General features: G+C 39.3%; 1 protein-coding gene across 1 annotated transcript; it reads right to left on the bottom strand.

Annotated features, from left to right (window-relative positions):
• Window positions 1–325: 325 nt before the first annotated feature.
• sstr3 (somatostatin receptor 3) lies at window positions 326–27,011 on the bottom strand. Its single transcript, XM_049561970.1, has 2 exons — window positions 26,724–27,011; window positions 326–6,770 (listed from the first exon to the last, which is right to left on the bottom strand). The coding sequence occupies exon 2, from the start codon at window positions 6,711–6,713 to the stop codon at window positions 5,247–5,249; it is 1,467 nt and encodes a 488-aa protein (XP_049417927.1). The 5' UTR covers window positions 6,714–6,770; window positions 26,724–27,011; the 3' UTR covers window positions 326–5,246.
• Window positions 27,012–27,593: the final 582 nt, after the last annotated feature.

The raw sequence follows: 27,593 nt of genomic DNA, 5'->3' as shown, positions 1-27,593 counted from the left end.
GTGTGGTGTGTTTAACACTCATGAATGAACAGCTGTGAGGTGAGTTTCTGATGAATGATAGAGCGTTAAGATTAAGATACATTTTTCTACCTGGACAGTCAGTGGTGGAATGCACTCAAGTACTTTACTTGAGTTGTCAATAGACAGTGAAAATGCTCAGAAGCACTGGTAGAGGTATTCAGATCTTTAATTTAAGTGAAAGTAGCAATACCACAGTGCAGACACATACTTCATTACAAATAAAAGTCCTACACTCACATTCTTATCTAAGTTAAAGCAAAAAGATATTAACATCAAATATAATGATAGTATCATAGTAGTCATTGCACAGAATGGCTCATTTCAAAACAATGTGGGCCTGTTTAACGTACCTGGATTATAATTATTGTTATAATGCATTAATGTATTCATCACTGTAATATTGTAATATTGTAATATTGCCACTGACAAAGGTGGAGCTAATTCCAATTACTCCAATACTGCTGGGTAGCTTGTGAATTTATCCCCCAAGATCAATAAAACTTATTAGAGCCCATCTTGCAATGGGATCCACGATTGTTCATGTTAAACATGAGCTTAACACTGAATCCACTTTCTTCACTTAGTTAACCATATGTACAGTCACTTTATCACATTGAATCTTGATCCTGGTCCCATTTTATAGTGTTTAGTGTAAAAAAAAAAATGCAAAAAGTTTGATATTCCCTAGGAAACTTTGCCCAAATCTCTACAAGGCCAAGTCACATCCATCTGCATCCACGCCATATAACAGCAGTCAACTCTCAGCAGGGTGGAAGGGTTGAAATATGAGAGACTGAGAGTTGTCTGGTTCTATCAGTTCTGAGTGGCTGTCAGATATGATAGCATTAAAACATCTGAAAACCTCAAAGTCTAACTTCGTCTCAAATTACTGATTAATTTGCGAGTCCTCTACGATGTATTGGTTGCAAGTATATTTGTGTTCCTTCAACTTAATAAAACGTCAAATTTAGCAGGAGGAAGTATCTCATGTTGCAAATTTGGGGAAACACGTTTCAGGTCAAAAAGCTATTCAGACAACAAAATGACACAAAAAGAATGAAATGCACAGACTTCTGACAGTCAACTGAAAAAACAGGCAATTGTTGAGCAAAAACATCAAAATATGTATGAGTGAGACACAAGACATGCTGGATCATAAGCAAGATATGATCAAAATTAAATCAGTTTAGATGGGGGAAAATGATTTCATCTGTCCCTCAAACAGGGACTAAGTTTGAGAACTACTGCTGTGCATATGCAGTATAAAGAAATGTATTATTCTCAGTGCTCTTAATTAATCTTTTAACATTGCTTGACTTATAATGAACAGCTATTTAAAAATCAAAATTGATGCAGCAGAAGCAGAGATATTTTAACTGAGTGCCACTTATTCTTCTCTCGTTACCAAACTGCAACTCAGCCCTCAAAAGCTGGGTCAGAAATTCAGGTGTGTTATGTTAGTAGCAGCTAAAGTAGCCTGGAGCCTCTGTTGAGTCCTTGAATATGTGTGATAAAAAATAATAATGTAACCATAGGTGGTACCACATCAGTAATATGTGTCAGTTTCAGCCTGTATGGTGGAATGAACACTTTGTAGTTTATATCCCAAGTTTGTTTTACGCAATAACCACCATTCCTGCAATAGTTTATCAGCCACATTAAGTACACAACCTGAAAGTATTTTTCTGATAACCAAAAGGTAAATTATTAACTTTTAATAACTGGCAGTGCTGTAGCAGTTGCACAGAATGTACAACTCCAACAAATAATTTATCTTAAAGAGACAGTTGTGCCCAAAATCAAAAACACATATTCCTTCTTTTATCTGTAGTGCTATTTATCAGTTGAGATTGTTTTGGCGTGAATTGCCAAGTGTTGGAGATATTGGTCATAGAGATGTCTGCTTCTCTTGAATATAATGGAACTAGATGGCACTCGGTTGTGGTGCTCAAAGTGCCAAAAAAAAAAATACATTTGAATAACTCAACAGCAATGTCTTCTTCTAACCGCTTCATCCTCTTGAGGGTCGCGGGGGGGCTGGAGCCTATCCTAGCTGACATCGGGCGAGAGGCAGGGTACACCCTGGACAGACTATCGCAGGGCTGACACATAGAGACAGACAACCATTCACACTCACATTCACACCTACGGACAATTTAGAGTTATCAATTAACCTAGTCCCCAATCTGTATGTCTTTGGACTGTGGGAGGAAGCCGGAGTGCCCGGAGAGAACCCACGCTGACACGGGGAGAACATGCAAACTCCGCACAGAAGGGCTCCCACACCCGGGATCGAACCGGATCAACCCTCTTGCTGTGAGGCGAGAGTGCTAACCACATCTATTGCACGTCTGTCCGTCCTGGAAGAGGGATCCCTCCTCAGTTGCTCTTCCTGAGGTTTCTACCGTTTTTTTTCCCCCGTTAAAGGGGTTTTTTTGGGGAGTTTTTCCTTATCCGCTGTGAGGGTCTTAAGGACAGAGGGATGTCGTATGCTGTAAAGCCCTGTGAGGCAAATTGTGATTTGTGATATTGGGCTTTATAAATAAAATTGATTGATTGATTGACCACACCACCGTGCCACCCAACAGCAATGTCTCTTTCCAGAAATCATGACCCCGTCACTCAAGATAATTCCCAGACCTTGTCGTGAGCAGTTTCAAGTAGGAACTATTTTCTTTCTACCAAACTACATCTGCACAAGAAAGCACGTACCCACTCATGGATGAGAAGCTTGTGCTCATGACAGTGTAAAACATTAATGCCGTCCTCCTCAGCTGAGATGTAACGTTAGCTAGATCAGTGGTGCTAAGTGAGCTAGCAGTAGATACATGCTCCCTTCTGTGCAGTGATACAGTTGGTGGGTGTAGTTTGGTAGAAAGAAAATACTTCCTACATGAAAGTGCTCACAACAAGGTCTGTGGATTATCTTAATTAACCAGGTCATGATTTACTGAAAGAGACACTGCTGTTGAGTTTTTAGATGTAAAACAATGTAGACTGATAAACAGCACTACAGGTAAGAGGAAAAATATGTATTTTTGATTTTGTAGTGAACTGTTCCTTTAACACTCTTCAGAACATCTGGTTTTAATCTCTGTAAAATAATGCAGGATATTATATATTGTTTATGTTTATAACCAACAGAAATGATCAAAGCAATATTGTTACCATCTTTTGTGTTTCCCAGTCCGTCTTGATCTGTGAGCAGCAGGCTGCACCGAACAACAACAAGCAGCGAGATCAATCAGTTATGAGTGCAAAGTTATCACACACAACTTTATGTTTTCAGGAAAAAGTGCATTTTTCCTTCCAACAATAATGTAAGAGACAGTAAATCCTTCACCAAAATCACAATTTCTGCTACAACATAGCTTAGAGAACCCAAAGGTCAGGGCCTGAATATAAGCCATACACAATACATTCAAGCTAATATTTATAAATTATGTTAATATATTACTAATCTCCAACAGGAGGCACGTTTTGAAGAAAACAAGGTTTTTATCAACATAATGAGGAAACATTTGGTCTCATGCAAGAACAACTTGTACAAACAGATTCACTTTTAGAGGCACATATGAGTGTAGCATTCACAGATTTTCTGGTATGTAGAATTTTGAATGAAACTCATGAGTGGTCCAAACCTGTTGTACGAGTCCTGTAAAAATAGTCTGCCTTCATCCACAGGACAAAAAAAACCCCCTCCAAAACAAACAAACTAACAAAAAAAAACAAAAAACAGCAACGCTAATTTGATTGGAAATCATGAATCCCAATGAATGTGGAGTTTACATTAAAAACAGAAATTAAAATAGAATATATTACAATATGATGAATAGTCAGACTAAACAGAAAATTATTATTCTGTTCACACTCCATATAATCATCATCATGGTTTGTCAATTTACTGAGAGGTATTTATAATAATTTTACTGACATATTTTGCATGCCAGTTATTTACTCTCATTCCATCAGCCGCCTCTTTATGCAGATTTCTGTCCAGTGTCACATCACCTTCTGTAGTACTACTCTGCTAATATCTGTGACTCATCTGCAGCTGAATATTAAATGACTATACTGTCACGGCTAAATTTGTTTGCTGATTTCTGAAAGCTCAGCTGTGTAAAAATATTGTTTATACTCTTCAGTAACATTTCTGTGACCCACAAACCGAGCAGAATGGGTCACCGTATGTGACAATTTTAGGGGTGTTAGTTACATTAATGAAATCTCATTCATCAACCTGAGACAAGCAAATTACAACAAGTTTGTCCAGTAAAGTGAGTCTGGTGGTTTGGAACCATCATATGAGCAAACCTTAAGGAAAAAGTAAGACATTACGTAGATGGTGAAAGTAGTAAGATAGTGAAAACGTTCTTGCATGAGGCCCTCTGTTATTGAACGTATCTTTAAATTTGCAAAAACATAACATTTGTTTTCTTAAAATATCCACTTGTAGAAACGACAATATATATAGGCTATATTTTACAGTTATGTTCAGGTGCTGGCATGAATTGGTAGATGTTGAAAAGACTGTGGTCTTGGTTCAAAACTCAAGAGAGACATTAAGCATGAGACAAAATTTTCATGAAGATTTAACTGAAACTATGATATTTCACAAATGCTGTGTACACCCACCATGCACCCTGACCACCTCCCTAAAACCTGCAAATATAATCCTGGCAATTACATCTCCCTTATAATATAACTAAGTATATAACTGTGCTACATATATAAACACAATTAATAGATGGGTTTGCAGTTATGGGATTGGAAGCTAAAATAAAGTATAGCCATGTCATCATTGTTCAGCTAATGTGTAGACGGTTGCAGTAAATGCTGATTTAATAAATACAGTAAAATTTGAGCACACGATTGTCACATTATGGAATAAAAAGGCTGCAAATACAACGATCAACAAGATACACATGATAAAGGTAATTAAAGGCACAACTTCTTACATTCATATTCATGCATATGTACATGATATAAACAGGAATACATTCTGTACGTTCATAAAACTTTATCAACTCCTTTAAGTGTTTAAGAAACTTTGAGTCCATTGATTTAAAAAAGCAATTCTCCAAAGCCCATTTGAGTTTTTTTTTTTTTTTAAGTCTTAATTATGTATCTTTTAATAGGCTTTTTGTTCCATTACAAACTGCTCAGCATTGTAATGTGTTGTAATACTAAGTTCACTTCAGGTAACACTCTCTCCATATTTTACACTATAAGTAACTAATCTCCAGGGAGGTGCTCTGGTCCAAGTTTTCCTCTGGCAGAGTTTTAATGCTCCCATTTTTGGTTCCATTGAGAAGTAATGGTACAGTCAGTGTGGACCCGTTGATTGGATCTTTCCCCTTCATTTCCCCAGATTTGTCCTTCCTGTCCGGGGAGGACAGCTCTGTCGCTGCTGTAGTTGCTCCTTTCTCTGACAACAGTGGCTGTGAACTCTGCGGCTGGAAGCTGCTGTTGCCATTTTGGGCAATTCTATAGATCTCAGTCATTTCTGAGAGGTCTTCCTCATCATCGTCCTCCTCATCCCTGATTGCCCGTCTCAGGCTCTCCCTGGGCATGAGCGCCACCCTGCCCTCCTCCTGCTGCTGCTGGCGCTCCATGGGCTCATGGTTCTCCACCTTCCTTGTAGATCGGCATAGGGCTTTCCGGAAACCCCTCTTAAAGTTGTCTGACAGGAAGCCATAAACGATAGGGTTGGCGCAGCTGTTGGCATAGCCAAGCACTACGAAAAAATAGTAAAGACTCTGATACTCTGGGGGCAGCAACACCAGCAGATTGATGATATTGAGGGCGTAGAAGGGCAGCCAGCAGAAGACAAACACAGCAACAACAATCACAACCATGCGCGTCACTTTTCTCTCTGACTTCCTGCGCTTGGTGGAGGTGGCATGGACTTTTTTGCCGGAGCTGCGTATCTTGAAGACAATGAGCAAGTAGCAGAGGCAGATTATAAGCAGAGGGCAGAAGAATCCAACTGTAGAGGTGTAAATAATAAAAGCTGCTGACCAGATGTTAGCCGGCTGTGGCCAGGCAATGTTACAGGTACCTCCTGACCTCTGGATTTTGGAAAAGATCACCACAGGCAGAACGACAAGAAATGACACAGCCCAGACAGTGCCATTCACCATTTTGGCCACCTGGGGGCGCCGCCACTTTGAGGATCGAATGGGGTGGACCACAGCAAGGTAGCGATCAATGCTCATCACAGTCAGGCAGAAGATGCTGGTAAACTGATTGATGGAGTCGACAGTCATCACAAGACGGCACATGAAGGAGCCAAACGGCCATGAATGGAGGGTGTTCTGAACTGCCAGGAAAGGCAAACTGAGCATGAAGAGCTCATCAGCAATGGCTAAGTTGAGAATGTAGATGTTGGTCACTGATTCAATCTTTGAGTAGTGCAGCACAATGTGAATCACTAAAGTGTTCCCACCCAGGCCGATGATACACACGATTATGTATAGGAGTGGTATGAGGACCCCTGCCACACTGAGACCTGAGGGGACACCTTGTTCAGTGGAGTTTTTTGGGTTGGTGTCATTCAAGAATGTCTCATTCAGATCACTGTTGTTGAATATGAGTAGTAACAGGGGGAATCCAGGCGAGGGGCTGGCAAAGCTGCTGTTTTCCCATGTCTCATCCATCATCTCCAGCTCGGGTAGCGAAACAACACCCATGGATGTGCTCTTTCTGTCGCTTTGTCCTTCTGTTGTCTCAGCTTCCGCCCATATGTTCTGTTGGAGGGGGGTAAAAAAAATCAATTAGTTATCTAACTGAATAGTTTTCTACATTTGTCTCAGACTGAAACAAAAGGTAATAAAACATGAGAAAGTGATGAGATTTATCTTACAAACACAAGCTTACTTCCAACGTTTATGCTGTCTACCGAAGCACATTTCTTTCCTTATTTGAAAAACTGAGTGTCTGCACATTTCAACTTTGAAAACCACCAGCAGGAGGCGCCCCAGCGTCTCACCGTGTAGAGCTGTGACCTTGAAGCAGCGGCTTTGAATATTATAAAGCAGGGTATTTATTGCTAATTTCAGGAATGTTTTAACTGACATGAAGGGCATTTTTGTTCTTCCTGCGTTTTTTTAGCTTTCTGTTACAGAATTTGCTTTTGCTAAACTTTCACAATATAATGACAGTTTTGTGAAGCATTTAATACAAAATGGAATACTTCTGTATACACATATATTTATATATAAGGACTAAAAGAGAGAGAGGTGCCAGTGGTAATCAAAGCACTCGGGGCTGCGACCCACAAACTAGGAGAGTGGCTCCAGCAGATTGCGGGTACAACATCTGAGGTCTCTGTCCAGAGGAGCGCAGTCCTAGGAACAGGTAAGACACTGCGCAGAACTCCCAGGCCTCTGGTAGAGGACCCAGGGTTGAGGAACACACACCACCACCCACACAGTAGGCCACACAAAATTTCATTCATTTATGTGAAGAAAACTAAATGGAATTGTTATTTTCGATTGTTATTATTATTATTATTATTATTTCAGATAAAAAACTTAAAACCCATCTCACAGGATAAGGGCACAGTGAAAACCTGAACACAAGCATATTCACACAGCCTTCACTCTCTTTTAAACAGCCTCATCCTGCATTATAAAAGTACGCAGTTAAAGCAACCAATGCCAAGCGTCAATCAGAGGAAACACTGAATTTTGAAAAAGCAATAAGCCATAAGAAAAAAACCCAATACAGACAGAGAATTGTATAAAAATGACCTAAATATGTCTTAAAAAAGTCACCTCTGATGTAATATTCACAGAAAACAACCTGCTCCAAATTCATCCAAATTGCTCATTTTACACAAATGTCTTGCAGTTATTGTGTTCACTATTTGGGTTAACTGTGCAGCTGATCAGTTGTTCTGTACTGTTAGTGTTACACACTGAATATAAAATGAAATAACCCAAAAATATGTCACCTAGTCAGGGGTCGTTGGTTTCCTCAGTAATAGAAAAGAGGTGCCTCAAGGAAACTGGTCTTGAGTCTGAATTTACACTGCAACGCATTTAAACAAAACGATGATTGTGACTGTGCTTCTCTGCTTTTTCTATTCTGTAGGGACCATATTTAAATCACTTGTAAGTTACATCATCATCATCATAGTCAAACTACAGTAAGCTTACATGCAGGTAAAAAACACACATTTTACTGTAAACAATTTACAGCCGCAGTAGACCCTCAATACAAACTTACTGACAGTAATCAAAAGACAAGAAATTAAACTTTTTTCCACACGTTCCCTTTTCTAATTCATGAGATGTACGGCAGCAGTGATGAACTACTCAGCCGTTTCTGTCTCAATAGTGCTCATGGGGGCAGTTATGTTACAATGAGTAGAAATGTGTGCAAACGCTGTTCTAGTGTCACTTTAGTCACTTTAGTTCTTTGCACATTGTAACTCAGCTGTGAGAACTGAGCACAAAGCATTCAATAAAACACTGAAATGTCATCAACATGTTTACAGTGGAAAAACACAGGACACAAAGATAACATTCAGAGTACAAGTGGCAGAGAGACAAAGAGAAAAACAGCATACAGATAAACTGATGGAAAGCAGATTGGAAAGATGTGGATATCAAATGATGAGTCAGACAGGAAACAATTAAAAACCAAGTTAAAATGGATGTTTGCAGGTGGATTGATTTGACCACAGCAGCTATATTTGGTCCTATTGATATGGCAGGCAGATTAAACACTGTGTGTTCCCACACATTGGCGATGCTGTTAATTGACATTTCATTCAGTCTGGCTAACATGAACTGGGAATGCACTGGGAGAGTTGGTTGTAGAACACTTGCGGTGAGAGTGTGTTGTTTCAGGCAACCCATGTTTGGTAAACATTTTCTAACAGCTTGTGCGCTCACCCACACATTCACACAGTCACTTTAATTTAAAAATGAAAAACAAACAAACAAAGACCCTTAATTCAGTTAATATTGTCTATGCTAGCAGTGGGTCTGTTGGTCAGTCCACCACTATGCTCCAGACTGAAATACCTGATTGCCATTTAATTTTGAACAAACACAAATTATAATGAATGTATCCGAAAATCAGCCTCAGAATTACTTTGTGTTTAGATCAGATGAGATTGGCATTGCATCAGTGCTGACGCAGCGCCCCCGAAAACACGCTGTCACAGATGAATAGATTGTGTAGTGGATTAACCAAGGCTTTTACACTGATGTTTGAGGCACATAAGATATGCGGTAAATCACTCCATGATGCATGAGACAGTTACTACTGATGGATAGCACAGGCAAGTCATCAGACTATCACCTGTGGAATTAAAGGTAAAATTCATCACCTTTTATGTGGGTGTCCAGACAGTGTTGATGGTAAATGTGGTCAATTATACTAGTGTGTGCTATATTGATCGAGAAAGCTGATTTCTCCTGCTTGTCGAGCCCTGCGGGCACTGTCTTCTTGTACTGGGATGAATTGCAGGCGAGCATCAAAACATAGCGTTAGGTAACAAAAATACTCTCTCAGTGGTCATCTGCCCTCTCAGCCCTGCTGGTCTTGGTTGTCTTGTCCAGTTTATCTGTTGGATACTGAAGAAGGTCTCCAGCACACCTCTGCTCAGGTGAGGAATAGCCAAAACCTTCATGCATGGTAACACACACTCAAGGTTAGTGTCCATTAACAACTGTCCACACTGAAATTGACTGCAGCAGAATTATTCAATTCTGTTGGCATCGGAGGGAAATTTGAACAAAGGCACACCAGCCGGTGTTTGCTCTTGGCAGCTGAGATTCTGGTCTCAGTCTCAGCCTCTCTCCGATGCATGTCTTTGGCCATATGCTGGCTTGAATAAATCTGAGGAACAGGAGCTTGTTGCCAATTTGACAAAGCAGCCAAATTATATAATTACAACTGCCCAGTTCATTAAGTGTTGCCATAGAGTGCCCCACGGATGATGTTTTTCTGTAGGCCGATGCTGAAGTTAGCATTGGCCTGGTTCCCTTTGTCAAAAAGCCTATGAGATTAATTTTCATTTGATTTTGGATTATTTTAAGATCTGTGGCAAACTAATGTTTATGATACTTACACGTCTGTTCAGCAAGATAATGTTCACAAATTAACACCACTTTCATGATAAATGAAGCCGAAATACAATCGGCAGAAGTAAAAAGTGTAAAGAAAACTGTAAAGCTGTGTTTGACACGGCTCGTCATGATATAGTTCTGTAGTCTTATTTAGCTACTTGTTAGCAACCGCCTTTTTTAAGACACATGGAAGTTCATGAACGGGGTATTTACTCATGGATTTTATGTCAAAGGGAGTCCCTGAATCTTGTGTCACAAACATTATTTCAGGCAAAAAAAAAAAAAAAACATTCAAAAAACCCACTGACTTCAAGATGAGGGAACTGGGAGTGGTAAAAAGCAAACTCATTGCTGGGTTTTAGGACTCATCCCTGGGGTCCAAAAAGACTTTTTCCCAAAGACTTACATTGTTAAAGGGAAGTCTTTAAATCAGCGGATAATTTTTTGAGGTACATCAACTTCCCAGTACTAACACTTAGGTAGCCCTTATTTAATTCAGTTCTAAAACTTGTGAAATTCAACAACAGCCAAATCCAGAGTTACTATGAACCGTTGTTGATTATAGCAAGCAAGAGACTGTTGGGAGGCGGGGTTATAGTAAACGCAAGTGTGCTCGCTCTATGTAACCTTGACGTAGGTACGGACGAATGGACGGTAGCTACAGTACAGCTATCGCCAGCGTGGAAGCATTAAAACACACACCTCTCCTGCTCACAAATAGCTCAGGTGGACTGGATAGGCAGAGGGGTGTGTGTGACATATATTTGTGAGTCTTTCTTATTGAGTGTGTGTGTATGTCTGTGAGAACGACAGAGCCATCGGAGAGAGCAGGAGAACAAAAACGCTAAAGCAATTCTCATGCCAGTGGCTTGAAAAAAGATGATGTGACAATCAATACTCAATGTTCGCGATATAGTCATTTTGTACATCCCACGTGGAAGAAGCCACAATACATCAAGTATAATCGATATCGCCCACCACTACATGAAATGTACAGACGCTTAACATTACAATTGAAGTGCACAGCAATGCAAAGGACACAACATTAAGGCATAAAGAGGCTTGCCATTTCATTTCACTCCTCATTAACTCCACAGCTGTACCACAGAGAAGACAATATTATATAACAATAAAAGCTCACAAGCATCATTTCAGAGGAAATACTTTCAACCATCTCCTTTTTTTTCTCCAAATGTTTGATGTTGCATTCAGAAAATGGACAGTGAGAAAAACACCCTTAGCTTATTGATAGAGTTCATCAAACAAACCAACTTTTACTGCAGTCTATTTTTTTTTTTTAAAAAAAGCCATTCGGCCTCTCTTCCTTCCTGGAGTTCAATGTAAAAGACACATAACAAAAAACAACAACAACAAAACAAGAAAAATCAACAAATGTACTGTATGTCTTTTTATGAGACTGGAGTAGCTTCTTTGATTTGTCACATTAATCATTTTTCAATATCTCTCAATTCCTTGTGATTTCGGACATTTCACATTAAGTTTGGCAATCTGGATCACCATGGAAACTAGCAAAAGAGAAAACCCAGAGATCAGTGTCGTAAATCAAACAGAACCAAATAAACCGCAGCACATGGCAGCAAAACAAGGACAGATTTTTCTCCTCGCTTCTTTTCTCAAGTGAAAATATTTGAAGAGAAAGAATAAATTCTTTCCTTGTCCTTGGTGATGAATGAGGGATACAATAATAAACAGCTCAGGTTGAGCTTACATGCAGCTGAAGAACTTTTTCCGTTATAACCAGGATCTGATCTATACACTGGCTTCTTTTGTTTTTATATGACTGATAGTGTAGCCTAATTTAATCAAATATCACTTATTGAGCGGATAAGGCAACTGTGCATAGCAGAAGCTTCTCCCTCAAAAATGAGATGTTATTTGTGATGCTCCTTTGCATTTATTAGTAGTTCAAATACAATTTCCTCCTGTCATTAAATAGCTGCTGTGTGACAGCCCGCAGAGATGTTTCCAAAATGTGTCCCTCTTGTCTCATTTCACCACAGCAGCTCTTGTATTGTGCATACAGATATTATATTTGGTTAGACTGTAGCCAGTTATCATCATTCAGGTATGAAGATAAACCTTTTTAATATTACTAAACTTGTTTTTGTTTTGCCTGCATGCTCATAACATTCTGAAAAGAAAAGCTCAGTTAGGGAAGTCCATAGAGACACCTAACAATTTGTAACACTAGTTCTATTAAAAAGCCGATATGGAACATCAATATTTTATTTTTGTGCCACTAATGTTGTCCAGCAGTCAGCCAGAGTACAAAAGCAACCACAAATAAAGGGACTGAGTGACTTCTTAGGCAGTCCTTGGGCAGACTGCATAGCAGATTTCACAAAAGCTAAGAACTCCACAGTGTAAATGCAGCCAAAAGGTATTTGAGACGGATGTATTTGTGTGAGGGGCTGTGTCCACCAAAGCTTTTTTATTTGTGAGGCCTGCTTGTTTTGAATTGAAATTGAAAGAATTGAAAAAGATTCAGTTTTGGGTAAAAACGCTGCACTCACCACTGTCACTTCAGCTGTTCAGTCACAGTGGAGAGGGACAAATATTGAGAAGACTAGCGGTCATTTCTTATATGTATAAGTGCTGAACAACAACAACACTGGAGGAGAAATCTCTTAATATACAGTATGTTTCCTCTCATGGATCCATCTTCTCTCCCTGCTTGCTTCACTCTTCCTCTCATCCAAAGCAAGTACTCTTGTACCAACATGTTTACTTCTGCGGATATATTGCGTATCATAGCAACCAGACGCAACCAAAGCATCTCAGCGGCTCTGAGGAGCACCTCATCTAGGAAAAAACACTTTGGTGGATCAAGACCTTAGCTGTGGATAGCTGTTAGCTCCTGCTGCTAACTGTTATAACTGAACAGTGCAGACGTGATTTTCCTTTTGCCATTTGCCAAGGTAGCCAAACAGCCTGAAGCGCTTTATGACCATCCTCTGGACAGTAAGGTGATGCATATAGCCGACAAAGCTGAGACAGATTGCTATCAGATGTCTGATGTGGCTAACAGAGATTGTATGCAGTTTGTGGCTAACTGTAAACTAAAGTGTTTAATCAGCTCTGGATTTTATCTGGATACCAGTCAGTCCACTCCAGTCTTTACACAGCTTTCATCTAAAATTAATGGACTTCCATGTTTGGACACCTCATCCAACATTTATGCAATACAAACACATTTACATTCAACGCAGCTGCGAAATCAGCCACTAGGTGCATATTCATCCACTCATCTTTTTATGATGTATTTTAATTTGCACATAAAAAAGTAAAGTTGATTGAATTTGATTAAATTCAATTCGGGGCTATTAGTTCATGTCTTTTACTGCACTGTGGCTGAGCTATAAGTTTTATTCTCCAATTCTGTTTTATTACATTTTAGCTTGTTCACATCTTCTATTTCATTTAACTCTTTTAAAATGCTACTTTGATGCGTTGTAAAATTACCCCGTGTTTCTTTTAGATCTTGTCTGTAGGACATTTTGTGTGTTATGTCAGGCTGCTCTCATGCACTGTTTGTACGTTTTTCTACAAGCATAATGCATCAAAATTCATACATATTCTACATAATACGAGCCAGTAATTTGTGTGTAATCCACGTATTTGGGAAGGCTGCAATCACATGACTAATGTCCTGATGGGAGTAAAGATTAAAGAAGGAAGTGGTCCAGTATAGAGGTAGGTTGGGTCACAATACATGGGACTTTTCCCAGGAGAATTATTTTTAAACAGTCAATGAATCAAGAAAACAATGAATGAATAATGAAAAAAGTTTATAGTTCCAAAAAACAAAAAAGAATTATAAACCTACAAGATTAGTAGAATCATGAACCATCAACTGTGATGCTTTAGAGAAATTAATTCATACATCTCTCCTCTCAAACACTTGAAGTCGAATATCTACTTTAATTCCAACTCATTAATCTTTGCACTAAACACTTCAGGACCTTCGAACATCTCTGAGGGGAAAATCCATTCAGTTCGTCAATTGTGGTTGTGAACTGCTGCTGATGCTGCGAGACATCCTCATCTGTCTTTCTTTTCTTTGAATGATGTGAGGGGAGAACAGTCAGTGCAGGTCATGTGACCAACCAAGCCATACCATCTGAATACTTACAATCACACTGATAAACAGCTTTGTGCACACACATCTGCTTTGACTGTAAAACTGCATGCCGCAACTGAAGCTCATAGCAGAACGCTGTGACAATCACATCTGATAAAAGAGGACAAAAAAAGAGGCTAAAATTACATATGATCTATATTTGAATCTTCCGATGTCCACTGCGTTTGATTGGTCGGCAGTCTGATCTGTATCGGGGACTCGTCTCCTGTGGTCATGCTGTTACCGGTGACACATTTTTCCCACTTTGCTTATCCAGTGATTCACTCTGGACAGAATGAAGTCATTTTAATGCCTTGCTTGAGTTTTTGTATCAAAGACTGACAGGTTCAGACAGCTTTAAATGATTCACACATATCTGTAATATCTGTAAACAGACCCTGTCTGCTAGAAATGATGTTTATTGAACTAATTTGCAACAGCAAATACAATTTAAAGGAAACGTAATTCCGGGGAGGTTTCTGTTAACAGCTATCTAGCAAGTCACAAAAGCATTGATACTGAACATATCAGTAAAATATTTAATGTGTTTTCCACCAAAATACCCAATCGTGCAACATAATATCCACCAGTAGTGTGAAAAGTATGGTTTAACCTTTTATGGTTATTTTTAGGTACTGGCTGTTACGGAGGTGAGTGGGAAAGGACCCGAATGCAGACCAGTGATAGCAGGATAACAGGCTATCAGAAGCTCAAAAGCAATGACACATGACAATGGAAACAGGTGAGCATGTGGATAAGGAAGTCAGGTGACTGGGACAGGTGGAGTCAGAGGATGCTGGGTAGTCAGGTAGAGAAATGGCAGTGGTTTGTGGACGTGAATGTGGCTGAAAGGAGGGACAGAGGGGCAGAATGTGACACTGGTCACACATTTGGTAAGGTGAGGGAAAGATCGTGATTGTGGTTTAAAACAAAAAAAGTCTGCAGTGACTTGAGACACAATTAACATTCAATCAAAACCAAAATCTTGTGCTAAACTTTAGTACTTCTGCTGCCATGGACGAGACTGGGTGTGAACCCCAGTCGACACCCTGATCACCACACTGTGATCCTGTAATTGGGAAAATAATGTAGAACTACGTTGATATAATTTCACGGAGACAGGGCTGCTGTAAAAAAACTATGTACTTTCAAGTTATGATTCTCGAAATTTTTAATGACATTAAATTCCATATTTATCCTCAACGTTTTTATGGCAAGAACCATTCAATGTACTGTATCTGTTTCTATTTTCAGTAATCACCTCTCTATTCAGTAGTTTTTATTGTTGTTCTTTCTCCTGCTCGATCCAAATTGCTCTCACACACACACACACACACACACACACACACACACACACAGGCGGGACTGACAGGAAACAATGCAGCATGTAACCAAGCCTCACTGTTTACTGTTCAGTCTTTTTCCACCAGCCAGCTCTCACTGAAAAAAACAGCCACACAGGTGTTGACTGTGCCATTACGTTATTACAACCCATACTTGTGTTTATTGTAAAGTGATGCCCTGTGGTGGCTGTAGCAATAATTACAGGAGCAGAGGAGGAAGCAACATAGTATAAAATACGTAAAGTATTTAATGCCAAACCTTGATGTTTTTTATTCAGCCTAACCAAGTAATTTTGGAGCTGAAACTGACCCATCCTGTCCTTTAGGTATGAGACAGCATTAATTTACACCGTATCAGAGCTGGATTAAGTTGATCATACAAACTATATTTTTATCAGAAGTACCGTCATTGAGAACCAACCTGCAGCTATCAGAGCTGCTGAAGGTGAAAGCCGCCTTATCTCAAACATGTTCCTTGGAAGTGACCGAGGCACAAAAAACAAATACAACAAACAGTGAGAACATTTTTTCCACAGTAAGTTCAGATCTTAGCGAAAGAATTATGCAAACACTGTAATGTTTTACTGTTTAAACAAAATAATTTGCGACTTTTGCTGTCCTCAAAAGAGTGTCCCTTCTCCTTTAGATGTAAGTGGACAGCTGAGTCTTGACCTGGCGAGCTGGCTCTCCTGTGCTGCGCCATGCACTTGTGGAGTTATTGTTTAATTTTGGCAATGTATTTATCTGTGCATTCCTGGCTGCAAAACTGCATACACTACATTGCTCTGCTTTTGTCTGGGTGTTTTGTCCTTGGGTGGACATGTTTCTGTCTCAGTGTGTTACTGGGTTAATGTGCACAGGGATGTGCTGTTTGTTGAAAATCCTCCTGAGTTTCTCAGATACTCCTGCGACATGACGATGTTGTTTCATTTTTGTTTCTCTTCCTCTGTCTGCTCTGGGTCTTTTAGAGATTTTTGCAAAGGCCCAGTTGGGGTAGCCACAGGTTTTAAGTGCTTCCCTGATGTGTTTCTGTTCCTTCACCTTCCCCTTTGTTCTAGTGGGCATGTTTTTGGCCCGATGATTCAGTGTCCTGATGACTCTCAAATTGTGCTCCAGTGGGTGGTGAGAGTCAAACAGCAGATATTGGTCCATGTGTGTAGGTCTTCTGTACACCTTGATGTTTAGGTTCCTGTCCTCTTCGATGTGCACTGCACAGTCTAAGTAGGGTAGAATGTCTCCTCTGACATCTTCCCTTGTGAATTTGATGTTGGGGTCCACTGCATTAATGTGTTCTGTGAAGTTTTCCACTTCCTTAGTTTTGATTTTGACATTGTGACCCAGGTGTCGTCCACATACCTGAACCAGTGGCTAGGAGCAGTTCCTGTAAAGGTGGTCAGAGTGCTCCTCTCCAAATCCTTCATGTAAAGACTGGCCACTGTAGGGGACACTGGTGAGCCCATAGCACAGCCGTGCTTTTATCAGTAGAAACCCCCGCTGTACTTGAAATAGGTGGTGGTCAAACAGAGACCCAACAGGTCACAAATGTGGTCTAGGGTGAAGTTGGTCCTGTTGGGAAGGGAGATGTCTTGTAGCAGACATTTCCTCACTGTCTTCACTGCTTCTTTGGTGAGATTGCAAGTGAAAAGTGAAGTGACGTCGTATGATAGTTTCATCAGAGACCAGTGTTATCTCTCTTCCCAAATTGAATGGCAACTTGGGAGTCACCAGGACACTGAATCATCGGGCTGAAAACATGCAGACAGAGCGGAAGGTGCAAGAACAGAAAGACATCAGGGAAACACTTAAAACCAGTGGCTACCCCACCTGGGCCTTTGCAAAAATCCTCAAAAAGACCCAGAGCAGACAGAGAGGAAGAGACACAAAAACAAAACAACATTGTCATTCCATATGTTGGAGGAGTATCTGAGAAACTCAGGAGGACTCCGCCCTTCCTGTTAAATGTAGGTCATTGCCATGTAGCTGTCGGTCCTCACCAACACGTCTTTTCCCTGTATCTAGGGCCTGAAGTGTTAAAGGTATAAAAACACCGCCTGTAGCTTGAGGAGGTTGATGTGTTGGACATCCATCACTTGCCAAGGTAAAAAATAAAATTAGATCTACTCCTATTCCTCATAAAATGCAAATACTAAAATGTTTTCTAGGAAACACACTAAGATTTTACAACTGTTTATGACCACATTATAGCGAGTTATAAACCATTTATTAAATGTTTATATAGTGCTTATAAATGCTAAATAGAGAAATAGTATTATTGCCCATGCTGATGTAAAAGCCGCTCTGCCAGCGCACAATTTAGGTGACAAAGGTCTAAATTTATTCAAGTAATACAGCATCAATCAACAACACAATGATGATAAGCTACAGGTCCACAGAGGTGAGGAAACATTTGTATCTCACACAGGTTTGAACTTCAGCTCACTGCAGGAGCGGAAATGCCAACATCTTATCTGTCAAGCGATGCTGCGGCACCGAGCCGAGCATCCATCACAAAGGTCAAAGCCTCTCACAGCCCGAGCACTTGAAAGGCTCAGAGTATTTCAGAGAGGAGCTTCGTCATCCTGACAGCAGCAAAGATCAACAGATGCATTCAGGTACACACAAGGGGGCACAGGCTGGCACCGTGCTTAAGCACATATTTGAGGTACTTGCACCTTACTTCAGTTATCTTTTCATGCCACTTCATACTTGCTCAAAGTGCTGAACCTACAGAGAATTAATCTGCAGCTCCCATCAGCTTTACAGAGCTTTAAAAGTGACATTCAGCTTATTGTTCAGCTTTCTGACCTACAGTTTGTTGTTTTGGTTCACTCTCACTGCTCTATAAAGTGTTTCCATTCTTGCACATAAAAGAAAAAAGTAATGGAATCGATGGAAAAAAAATGAAACAAAATGACAAAGTCCTTGACCTGTGTCGTCAGAAAAAAATCTTCTCAGGTTCCCAACCACCTGAACAAGGCTGGATAAATCTGCCTTTTCCTTTCACGCCTTACACGCAACTGCAAGGCATACTAAACATTAAAAATGCACCCTCTCTTTTATTATTTGGCATTATTCTGTATTGTGTCTGATTCCTGTTTGTTTTTTTGTGATGTTATCTGTCCCCAATCGTACTTGTATTTGAAACTTGTAATTTTAACCCAGACTCCCTGGCAGAAAACATATTTTATCTCATTGGGACTTTTCTGGCTAAATCAAGGATAAATAAAAAGATGGCAAAATTGGTTTATCGATAAAACAAAATGCGACGAAGTCCACCAGACACAGACTTAGCAGATTAAATATGACATATATGAAGGATGTGACTTGTGACTGTACAGGGAGGGAAACTAAAACTGTAAAAGCTTGGACAAAAATAGTTTTAAAAAAAAACAATTAATATCATATTTTTATATTTCCTTCAACGCTTGTTTGTCACACAACAGGTCAAAGCACATTTAATCCATTGAGTACTCATACAGGGCTGATTGAGTTCTCAGTGAGAAGGCAAGTTCAGGGTCATCGTGGTTAAGGTCACTGGCAGAGATGTTTGAATAGCGTTATTTGTTTAGCTTTCTTTTGTATTTTCTCCTCTTGAAAACAGTGTATGTTCAGCGTTTATCTGAACAGTTGGTCTCGAATATGCAAGAGTGGAGGATAGTGATATTGTTATTATTATGGTTTACAACAAAGAATGGAGGTTATAAGAACATGCAGATAGATGCTGCAATAAATAAACTATTATCCACATATTGAAACTTGGTGTGAATCACACTCATAAATGTATTGTTACAAAATAATTATTTGTTTTCTGCCAACACACATTTACACTGACAGAGAAAGCAGAGATGTTTGGGTTAATCACAGGAAACAGTCATCCCCTTCAACAGATGAAGTTATTCTGTGTAAATGTTAAGCCTCCAAACAGCAAACACGAGTCTGAAATAGGTTTTGACTAAGGGTTTTGAAAAAAATAATGCTGACGTACTGCTTCTTTTTGATCTCCACAGACTAAATGTGAAAATGTTAAGTAACATTTAACCCAGCATACTTGCCAGCTTATGAGTTAAACCAAAAAATCCACAATTTCTGGTATTGTAAATGCATCAATAAAAAATTCATGATACTGTAAAAGTGGAATTTTGAATCCAATCCTGTTTGGCATGCTAATCTAAATGCACTGAAACATGAAGATAATGAGATTTAGGAAGGAAATTGATTTCATAAAACAGAAACTTGTGGCTTCTGTTTTTGTCGTGGCACCATGGAGCAGAAAAGACGACAAGTTGTTGTTATAAACTGACTAAATGTTGAAATGTTTTTAGATTATAACCTTTATTTTAAAGATATTTTTGGGCGGGCATTTTTTGCCTAATTTGATAGGACCAAGTTAGCATGAAAGAGGGAGAGAGAGTGAGGACGACATGCAGCAAACAGCTGTGGGCTGGAATTGAACCCACAGCCACTGCAGCAAGGACATGGTCCCTGCACATGGGGGTACCCACTCCACCAGGTGAGTCAATGGGCATCCCATAACCCTTATTCTAATGGCATTTGCTGACTTAATTCTTAACATTCAGCAGATTCTACAGCATCTAGTGAGGTTGTTTACCACAAACTGAATTTATCTATAGTTCAATATTTTGGGAAATATTTGTTTTTAATGTAAAACTATTTTTGAAAATTGTTTTCTCTGGTGACACAGATGGAGTCACTTATAATATATACATATATATATATATATATATATGTACATACATAGACACATTAAGGTATATTGAGGTTTGCCATCTCATTTCACTCTTCATTAACTACACAGCAGTGCGTCACAATATTGAACCTCATAAAGGCATCGTGAGCACCATTTTAAAAGAAAGTCGTGACAGAAATACATTTGACCATCTCCTTCAGTAAAAACCTGATATTCTTCTCAGACAATCAGCAGTGACAACACACCAGCTGTGTCCTGAGTGATATTGATCTTTTCATCTCAGTTTCAGGAAGAGGAAGAATCATATTTCCCAATATATTGAACTATTCTGCTGTCTAAATACTCTGAAACAATATCTTGGTGTATTTAATTTGTTTGAATATTTTTGCTACTTAATTAAACATATAAAGCTAGCATAAAAATATATAAATATTATATTCATCTGCCACTGTCTGAAGTCTTCGATCTGTATCTGTATCCATCTGCACTTGAAATCCTCTGACAGCTGTGATAATTGTTCTGACAAGTTGCTCGTCCTGGCTGACAGAATCCCTTCAAAGCTGCTCAGCCGAAGCGTTTCACACCATGTGTCGTCTTTCACACATCAAAATGAGCATAAGCTCAGCATTATCCAATTTGTTGGTTTATTTAAAAGTTTAGTAATGATGGATTCATATAAACAGCACATGACCCTCAACAACAACAAGTCTGCCATCTCTACTGCAGGATAAACAACATTGTATCTCTAATGACCACAGAGGGCGGCGATCGGTTTCAGAATAAAGTGTTGTTAAGCCTATTGATTTAACCAAAGGGGACTAAGAGTTTATCAATATTTTTTTTATCTCCCAGATCTTTTCTCATGTGGACTGTGATGGAAGGTTAACGTTCAGAGAGACTTCAATGTGCTGGTGAAGTGTGAGGTATTTGTAAATTACTTAGCTCTACAGATAAAGGAAACCAATTTAGGCTGAAAACCCTGAAATCTTCAGGTGTACAGATGAACAAAAATTGGAATGGCTGTTTAATTCTGAAGCCTGAAAAATAAGAGGAGATGGATACTTTTATTAGTCTTTACTAATGTAACTCAAATTAACACATACCAACCAGGAATAGACGTAAAATGACCACAAAGAGACACAAAATTCCAAAAAATACACAAATCTACCTTGAAAAGACACAAGACTGCCACACAAAATCATCACAGAGTCACAAAACCACAAAAAGATGCCGAATAACTACAAACACATGCAAAACAACAAATTAATTAAACCACCACAAAGCCAGTGTGTCTTGGTCATATGTAGGAGAGGTGGTGGAACCTTTTGCATATCTGTGCTCATCAGTGTTGCGAACTTTTTTGCCCAATTTATTGACTTTTCAGACCCTCTTAGTGACTATATTTTAAAAAGCAACCAATGACAAATTTAGCAAATTATTCAGACCATCAGGGAAAAAGATAGAAATATGTTGTAGTTTATTCCCATGTGTGTTGCTCAGAGTAATCACAGTCCTGTGCACCATGCAGCAGGTGTGGAACACACAGGGCAAGAGGGGACACCGCTTGTTGTGGGAATTGAGCTGGAGTGAGTTTCTAAGGGTTTTTTCTCACTCTCTGTATTGTAAGCATGAGAAAGTGGCGCACTACTAGTATAAGCGTCATGACTCTCGTGCCATTTTTTTCTATTGAATATAGTTCAGTAAAGTTTTAAGGCTTCCATTAATGTGCAATGACATCCCCACAATGTCATCTGGTGACTTTTAGTGACTTCTAGTGCTATCTACTTTAATTGGAAAAGAGTTGGTAACACCGCTGCCCAAGGGCTCATAGTCTCATAAACCGCCCATGGGTACACTGACTTGTAGTGAGAAGAATGGTGCCTCTTTCACTCCCACTCCACACCTCAAATGTCTGTTCTTGCACTAATTAACTTCAGTGAGCAGTAGCATCTCCTAGTAGAAGAGCATAACGCTTCACAGCACTACAGCACAGACCACCAGCTAGCCCCAAGAAGCTAGCTCAGTTTTATTTATTTTTTATTACAACCTTTAGTCACCCTGTTTGTAACTTTAGACCCAAGTGATATGTAAGGGTTGTAAACTTGTTGTCTTAAAGTTGGTAAAGGAAGCTAATGTTAGCTCAGTTAGCGCGGTATTCTCAGTAATGACATGGCAGAGGTAAAGAGACCGAACAAGATGTCAACGAAATAACCATTGATGTAAAAGTCCAGTCCTCACATACCATTAGCAATACATGAATCATACTTTGTAATTAAGCAAACTAATGCAGGTTGCAAACTGTTTTATACTGTCCTGAGGTTAGCTGATCTGTCTCAAGGCTACAGGGAAAGCAATGACAATCTAACAGCTTCATATACGTCCCTGCCAGTGTTATTCACAAAAGATTGTGATGTGAGCTGTAACCTTACTAGTGTCATTCCTGTCTCACAGAGCTTTATAGCCTATCCAGATGCCAAAAGTCACATTCAAACACTTAGCGATAAAACACCCTGGTCTCACTCCCAACTTGTCAAATACTGATGCCTAGTCAGTGGCCTGACGCGCCGAGCCACCCTGTAGTGGAAGTATGAGACTGGGCATTTTTTGACATTTCGAACAACTGCTGTAAGTGTGCACTGGCTGGGTAGGACTTTCACCAAGGAGACCGCTGATAGGTCAGTAACAAACATACTTATTTAAAGCCAAACCATGATGTCTTTTGTCTATACCTTACCCTGTGCTTTTTTTTTGCCTTAACCTAGAAAATAAACCTAAAAACAAAGTTTTTTAGCTATATGTGCTAAATTCATTTTAAAAACAAACTGTAAACACAATGCATGTAACAAGTGCAAATCAACACATCGTCCCTGAGCATCCAAAACGGACACTAAAGGGGTACCTAGAGCGTCATGGTCTGACATGTAGGGCCACTGAGCAAGTGTTGATATTTGACGAGCTGAAAATGAGAATGTGTTTGGGCTAAAAATGGTAACAGCATTTCTACGCACCTAAAACTTTTTGTTGTTCTTTTTTGTTATTCTTTTTGTTAGTTAGTATTTATCACATCTCCAGTGTCACAATAAATAAATCCTGTGTAATCCTGTGTAATATCACTGTGCCCTGTCAGTCAAGGTGGTTCTTTGGCTTCTAGATTTGCTGGTGTAACAGCAAAATCTGTGATCCATTTCATTCAGCGAGATAGCGATGAGATCATGCTGTTATAGCCTACATTGAAATCTTCCATAAGTAACATTGGCAGATATGTACACTCTGCTGTCGGACTGTCATTGTTTTACCGTTAGCTGTGAGACGGATCAATACAGCTTATTGTATGTCAGAACAGTAAATAGTCTGAAAAAAGAAAAGTGAAAGGTGAAATAAAAACAATCTGGCATAGTGTAGCTTTAAGACTTTTGCTGTAGACAATGATGGTGTGAGAGATATATAAGCTGCTTCTCTATTGTTAGACCTTCTGTGTTAGTTGGACTTGTATATGCAGCACTCAGGTCCTGGTTTTGAATACAACCACATAGATACAATGATAAAACGGCACTCATTTATTCTGAGGCTTTAGAGGAGTGAGGAGGGCTTCTCCTCGGGGCTCAGTGAGTCAGACAGATCTAATAAACCTGGTGAATTCACACTCCAATTGTGGCTTTAGCCTTAAGCTGTGCTGGTCGTTTTCTGTCTTGGAGCCCACAGGTTCTCTGTGTGAGGTAGACACCATCCTCAAGGGCTGAAGGAGGAAAAATATCACTTTTTCTCCAGCTCAAATTTCTTGAACATGCATCTCTTAACATTAATGAGACAGCAATTTCACACGTCAGTCTCAGAGTTACTGACCTGAGTTACTTTGAAAGTCATATGTGGTAAGTTCTGTGTCTTCCAACAAACCACAAGTATGAACTGATTGTATTAACGTAAAGGCTGCAGCAACATGAGGTGAACACAGAAAATGAATAATCAAATTAATCCTTTAAAGGACTGTTGAGGAGAAGTAGGTTCACTTGACAGCAACTTGAAAGTGTTCCTTGCACTCACATCGCTCATTAATTAAAGCTTCTACAGCAAGTATATTTTAACATCCATCAGTCATGCAACTAGAAAAAAACAGAAAACACTCCTCTTCCTTCCTTCAACTAACGCCTGTTTCCAGCAGAGATTACTGTTAACGTGTTGTCATGACTGAATAAAGAACATTTAAATAAAAGACACAAAAAGCCATCACATAAACAGCTTGATGAAGTTATGCTATGTAATTTCTGCCTGAAAAAGGTCTAAAGACATGCTGCTTCTTTGTTTGCCGAGTCACCAGATTGTTCCTGCACTGACCTCTTAAAAGGCAATTTTGCCTGAAATTATGCTGTGGGTTGTACTGATTAACTTCCTACCTGCGGTGACTCTGTGTGTGCGTGTGTGTGTGTGTGTGTGCCTGAATTGTATACAGATGACAGCATAATTTTGCTATTAGTGTGCGAATGCATTATAATTTCCATTTCTTTCAATTATAATTATTCAGTTATATTAAATAATAGCTGAATATTTTGCTTCCATATCACATATGTATGCATATAGACTTTTTTTTACTATTCTTGATGAAACATTCAACAATCAAATGCAGAATAAAGATGCATCACTTTACATAGTAAGTGGTTTAGAAATGGAGGAGCGTGATGTTGTTTTGCTGCTCTGAACTGAACAGAACAAATCATGTTGGATGATAATCACACTCACACTGTCATAAACACAGTGGGGGAATTTTTTTCCAGGAAAAAAAAAAGAAAAAAAAAAGTGTTTTCTCCCACAAGCTGAACTGACGGTAAGTAAAATCATTCTATAATTCTCAGAACAAGATACAGCAGTCTGCAGTCCTCATCTGTTAATGAATGGTAACAAATTCATTTCAACAAAGCAAAGGAAAACATTGATTCTTATTAAGTTAAAGCTGGGTGTTACAATAATACAGATTTATAGCCAATGTGACGTCACCCACATTCACGTTTTGAAGTTCGACATTTCGACTGTCGCTATCTTGTTTTTTTGGAGCCAGATGTGACCATATTTGGACGAGAAGGTGGAGCTGTGGAGGAGCGAGGGGTGGATTTGACTCATAGACTGTGGTGTGTCTCTCAAACAGCCTGTCACTCAAAGCAGCTCAAACCTTAATTACGCATAATTTTAAGCCTTAATAAAATATAAACTAGTGAGTTATATAAAAATTACTTAATTTTTGAACCAGACTGTAAATATGTTAATTTCTTCTGTAAAGTTGGGCATTTTAACATTGCGGTCTATGGGGATTGACTGGCTTCTAGAGCCAGCCTCTAGTGGCCATTTGAGGAACTGTGGTTTTTGGCACTTCCACGTTTGGTCAAAACTCAAGGCTAATGGGCTATAGTGTTCTCGAAAAGACACAAACATACTGTGAGGAGATGAAAAATTATGAAATGCCCCTGCTAAGAGATGAGGACAAAAACAAACACGAATCAACTACAAATAGATGCAAGATGTCCCAAAAGAAACACCATACAGCTAGATAGAGAATCAAAATGACAAGAAAGAGACACAAAACATAGCACTCCTGAAATGCAGATTGCCAAAAAATATTACAAACTGACTACAAAGAGACCACAGAGACAAACAAATTACTAGACCCCTAACGACCATAAAGAGACGGAAAACAACCACAAAGAGACACAAAATGACCCCGGTGAGACACAAGAGACTCAAATTGATCACAAGGAGACACAAAAGAATTACAAAGAGACTGAAAACAACCACAAAAGGACAAAATGACCTTATAGAGAAACAAAACTGCGATAAGAGAGATACACAAAGAGACACAAGAGACTCAAAATGACCACAGAGATGCAAAACAACAAAAATAAATAAATAAATACAAATAAAAGAGGGCCTCGTTTGTAGTCTTTCTGTGTCTCTTTTACTCTGGATTTCTTGCTCCATGTGTGAAGGTTGAGAGGCTTCTACATGTGTCTGTGCAGGGGCCATTGTCTCCATATCTGTCCATGGCTGGCTACTTGGACTTAATAGAATATTTAAAGTTGTTTATATGTCATAAGTTTAATACGCTGAATATATAATATTGGATAATTAATGTACAGTTTGTTCTTGCCAAGAATCTGAGCTTTAAATTTGAGTTACTCTTTTTATGTGTCTTGAAAGGGCAAAGTTTCTAAACGCGCTTCTGGGAGTGATTAAGAGCATTTAAAGGATTTCATGTTTCTATTCTTGGTTTCACTGTGTTACTAAAAAGCATCTTCACACTGTCGATGCTGAAGTGAGGAGGGAGACACGGAGCTTCACAGTGCCACCAGTCTACAACAGACACCCACTGCTGTCTCACAGTCATCCACGGAGGAAACATCCAATAATATTACTAAATGTAGCCCACTCTCTGAACTTACCTTTGTGCGGAGACTTTTCAATATGTGATCTTCACACAGCACGGTCTCCTCCTTTGATTTAGAATTTACTGATGAAACAACACGAGGCGAGCAGCTGCAGCTGGTTTATTCCCTGTCAGGACGTGTTTAATCTTCATCCTCAGCCGTCAAACTGTCCGCTCCGGTTCTCCGGTGGCTTTGTCGGTGAGTTTTCTCCTCTCCGTCTGTTCTCGGACCGACTGATGCACCGAGAGTCACCGCAACATTATAACAGTCGCTCCGTCTCTTGCTTGTAACTAGGTAACAGCTCTGCAGGCTGCACGGCCATGGAGTCAAGAAGGAGGTGTTAAAATGCTGTGTGTGTGTGTGTGTGTGTGTGTGTGTGTGTGTGTGTGTGTGCTCTCGTATGAGGGGTTCCACTTAGAACATGTAAGTTATTGTAACGAGAAACTGTGCGTTTTAAAAGGCAATTGTCACATCTGTGAAGTACATTGTGTTTTATAAGTTTATTTTGTGTTTTTTTAAGTAAAATCTTAAAGTTAAAGAAAAAAATGGCGCTTAGATAAATGCAACTGAATAACAAAATTGTATAAAAACAAAACACTCAAAGTACAAGCACTGCAATACAGCAGGCTTATTTGGTTTAGATTAAATAAACTACAAATATTCAAGCAGAGTACACCTACAAGCACCTGAAATTGTACAAGCGCTTCTTCCATTTCATAAATAAATTGCCCCCAGCACCTTTTTGAATAGCTTGAATGCGTGTTTGTTGGTTTTAAACAATATCTTGACACTAATATTAGCTGGTCACCAAGGTAACACTATGTCAACAGAGGGCTGAATACTCAATTAACAACAAGCTTATATGAGTAAAGTGATAAGAGCACA

This window comes from Epinephelus fuscoguttatus, linkage group LG19 (genome assembly GCF_011397635.1).
Source record: "Epinephelus fuscoguttatus linkage group LG19, E.fuscoguttatus.final_Chr_v1".
In the NCBI taxonomy this organism is placed as follows: Eukaryota; Metazoa; Chordata; class Actinopteri; order Perciformes; family Serranidae; genus Epinephelus; species Epinephelus fuscoguttatus.
Note: the sequence above shows the minus strand (reverse complement) of the source record. Positions and strands in the feature narration are given on the sequence as shown.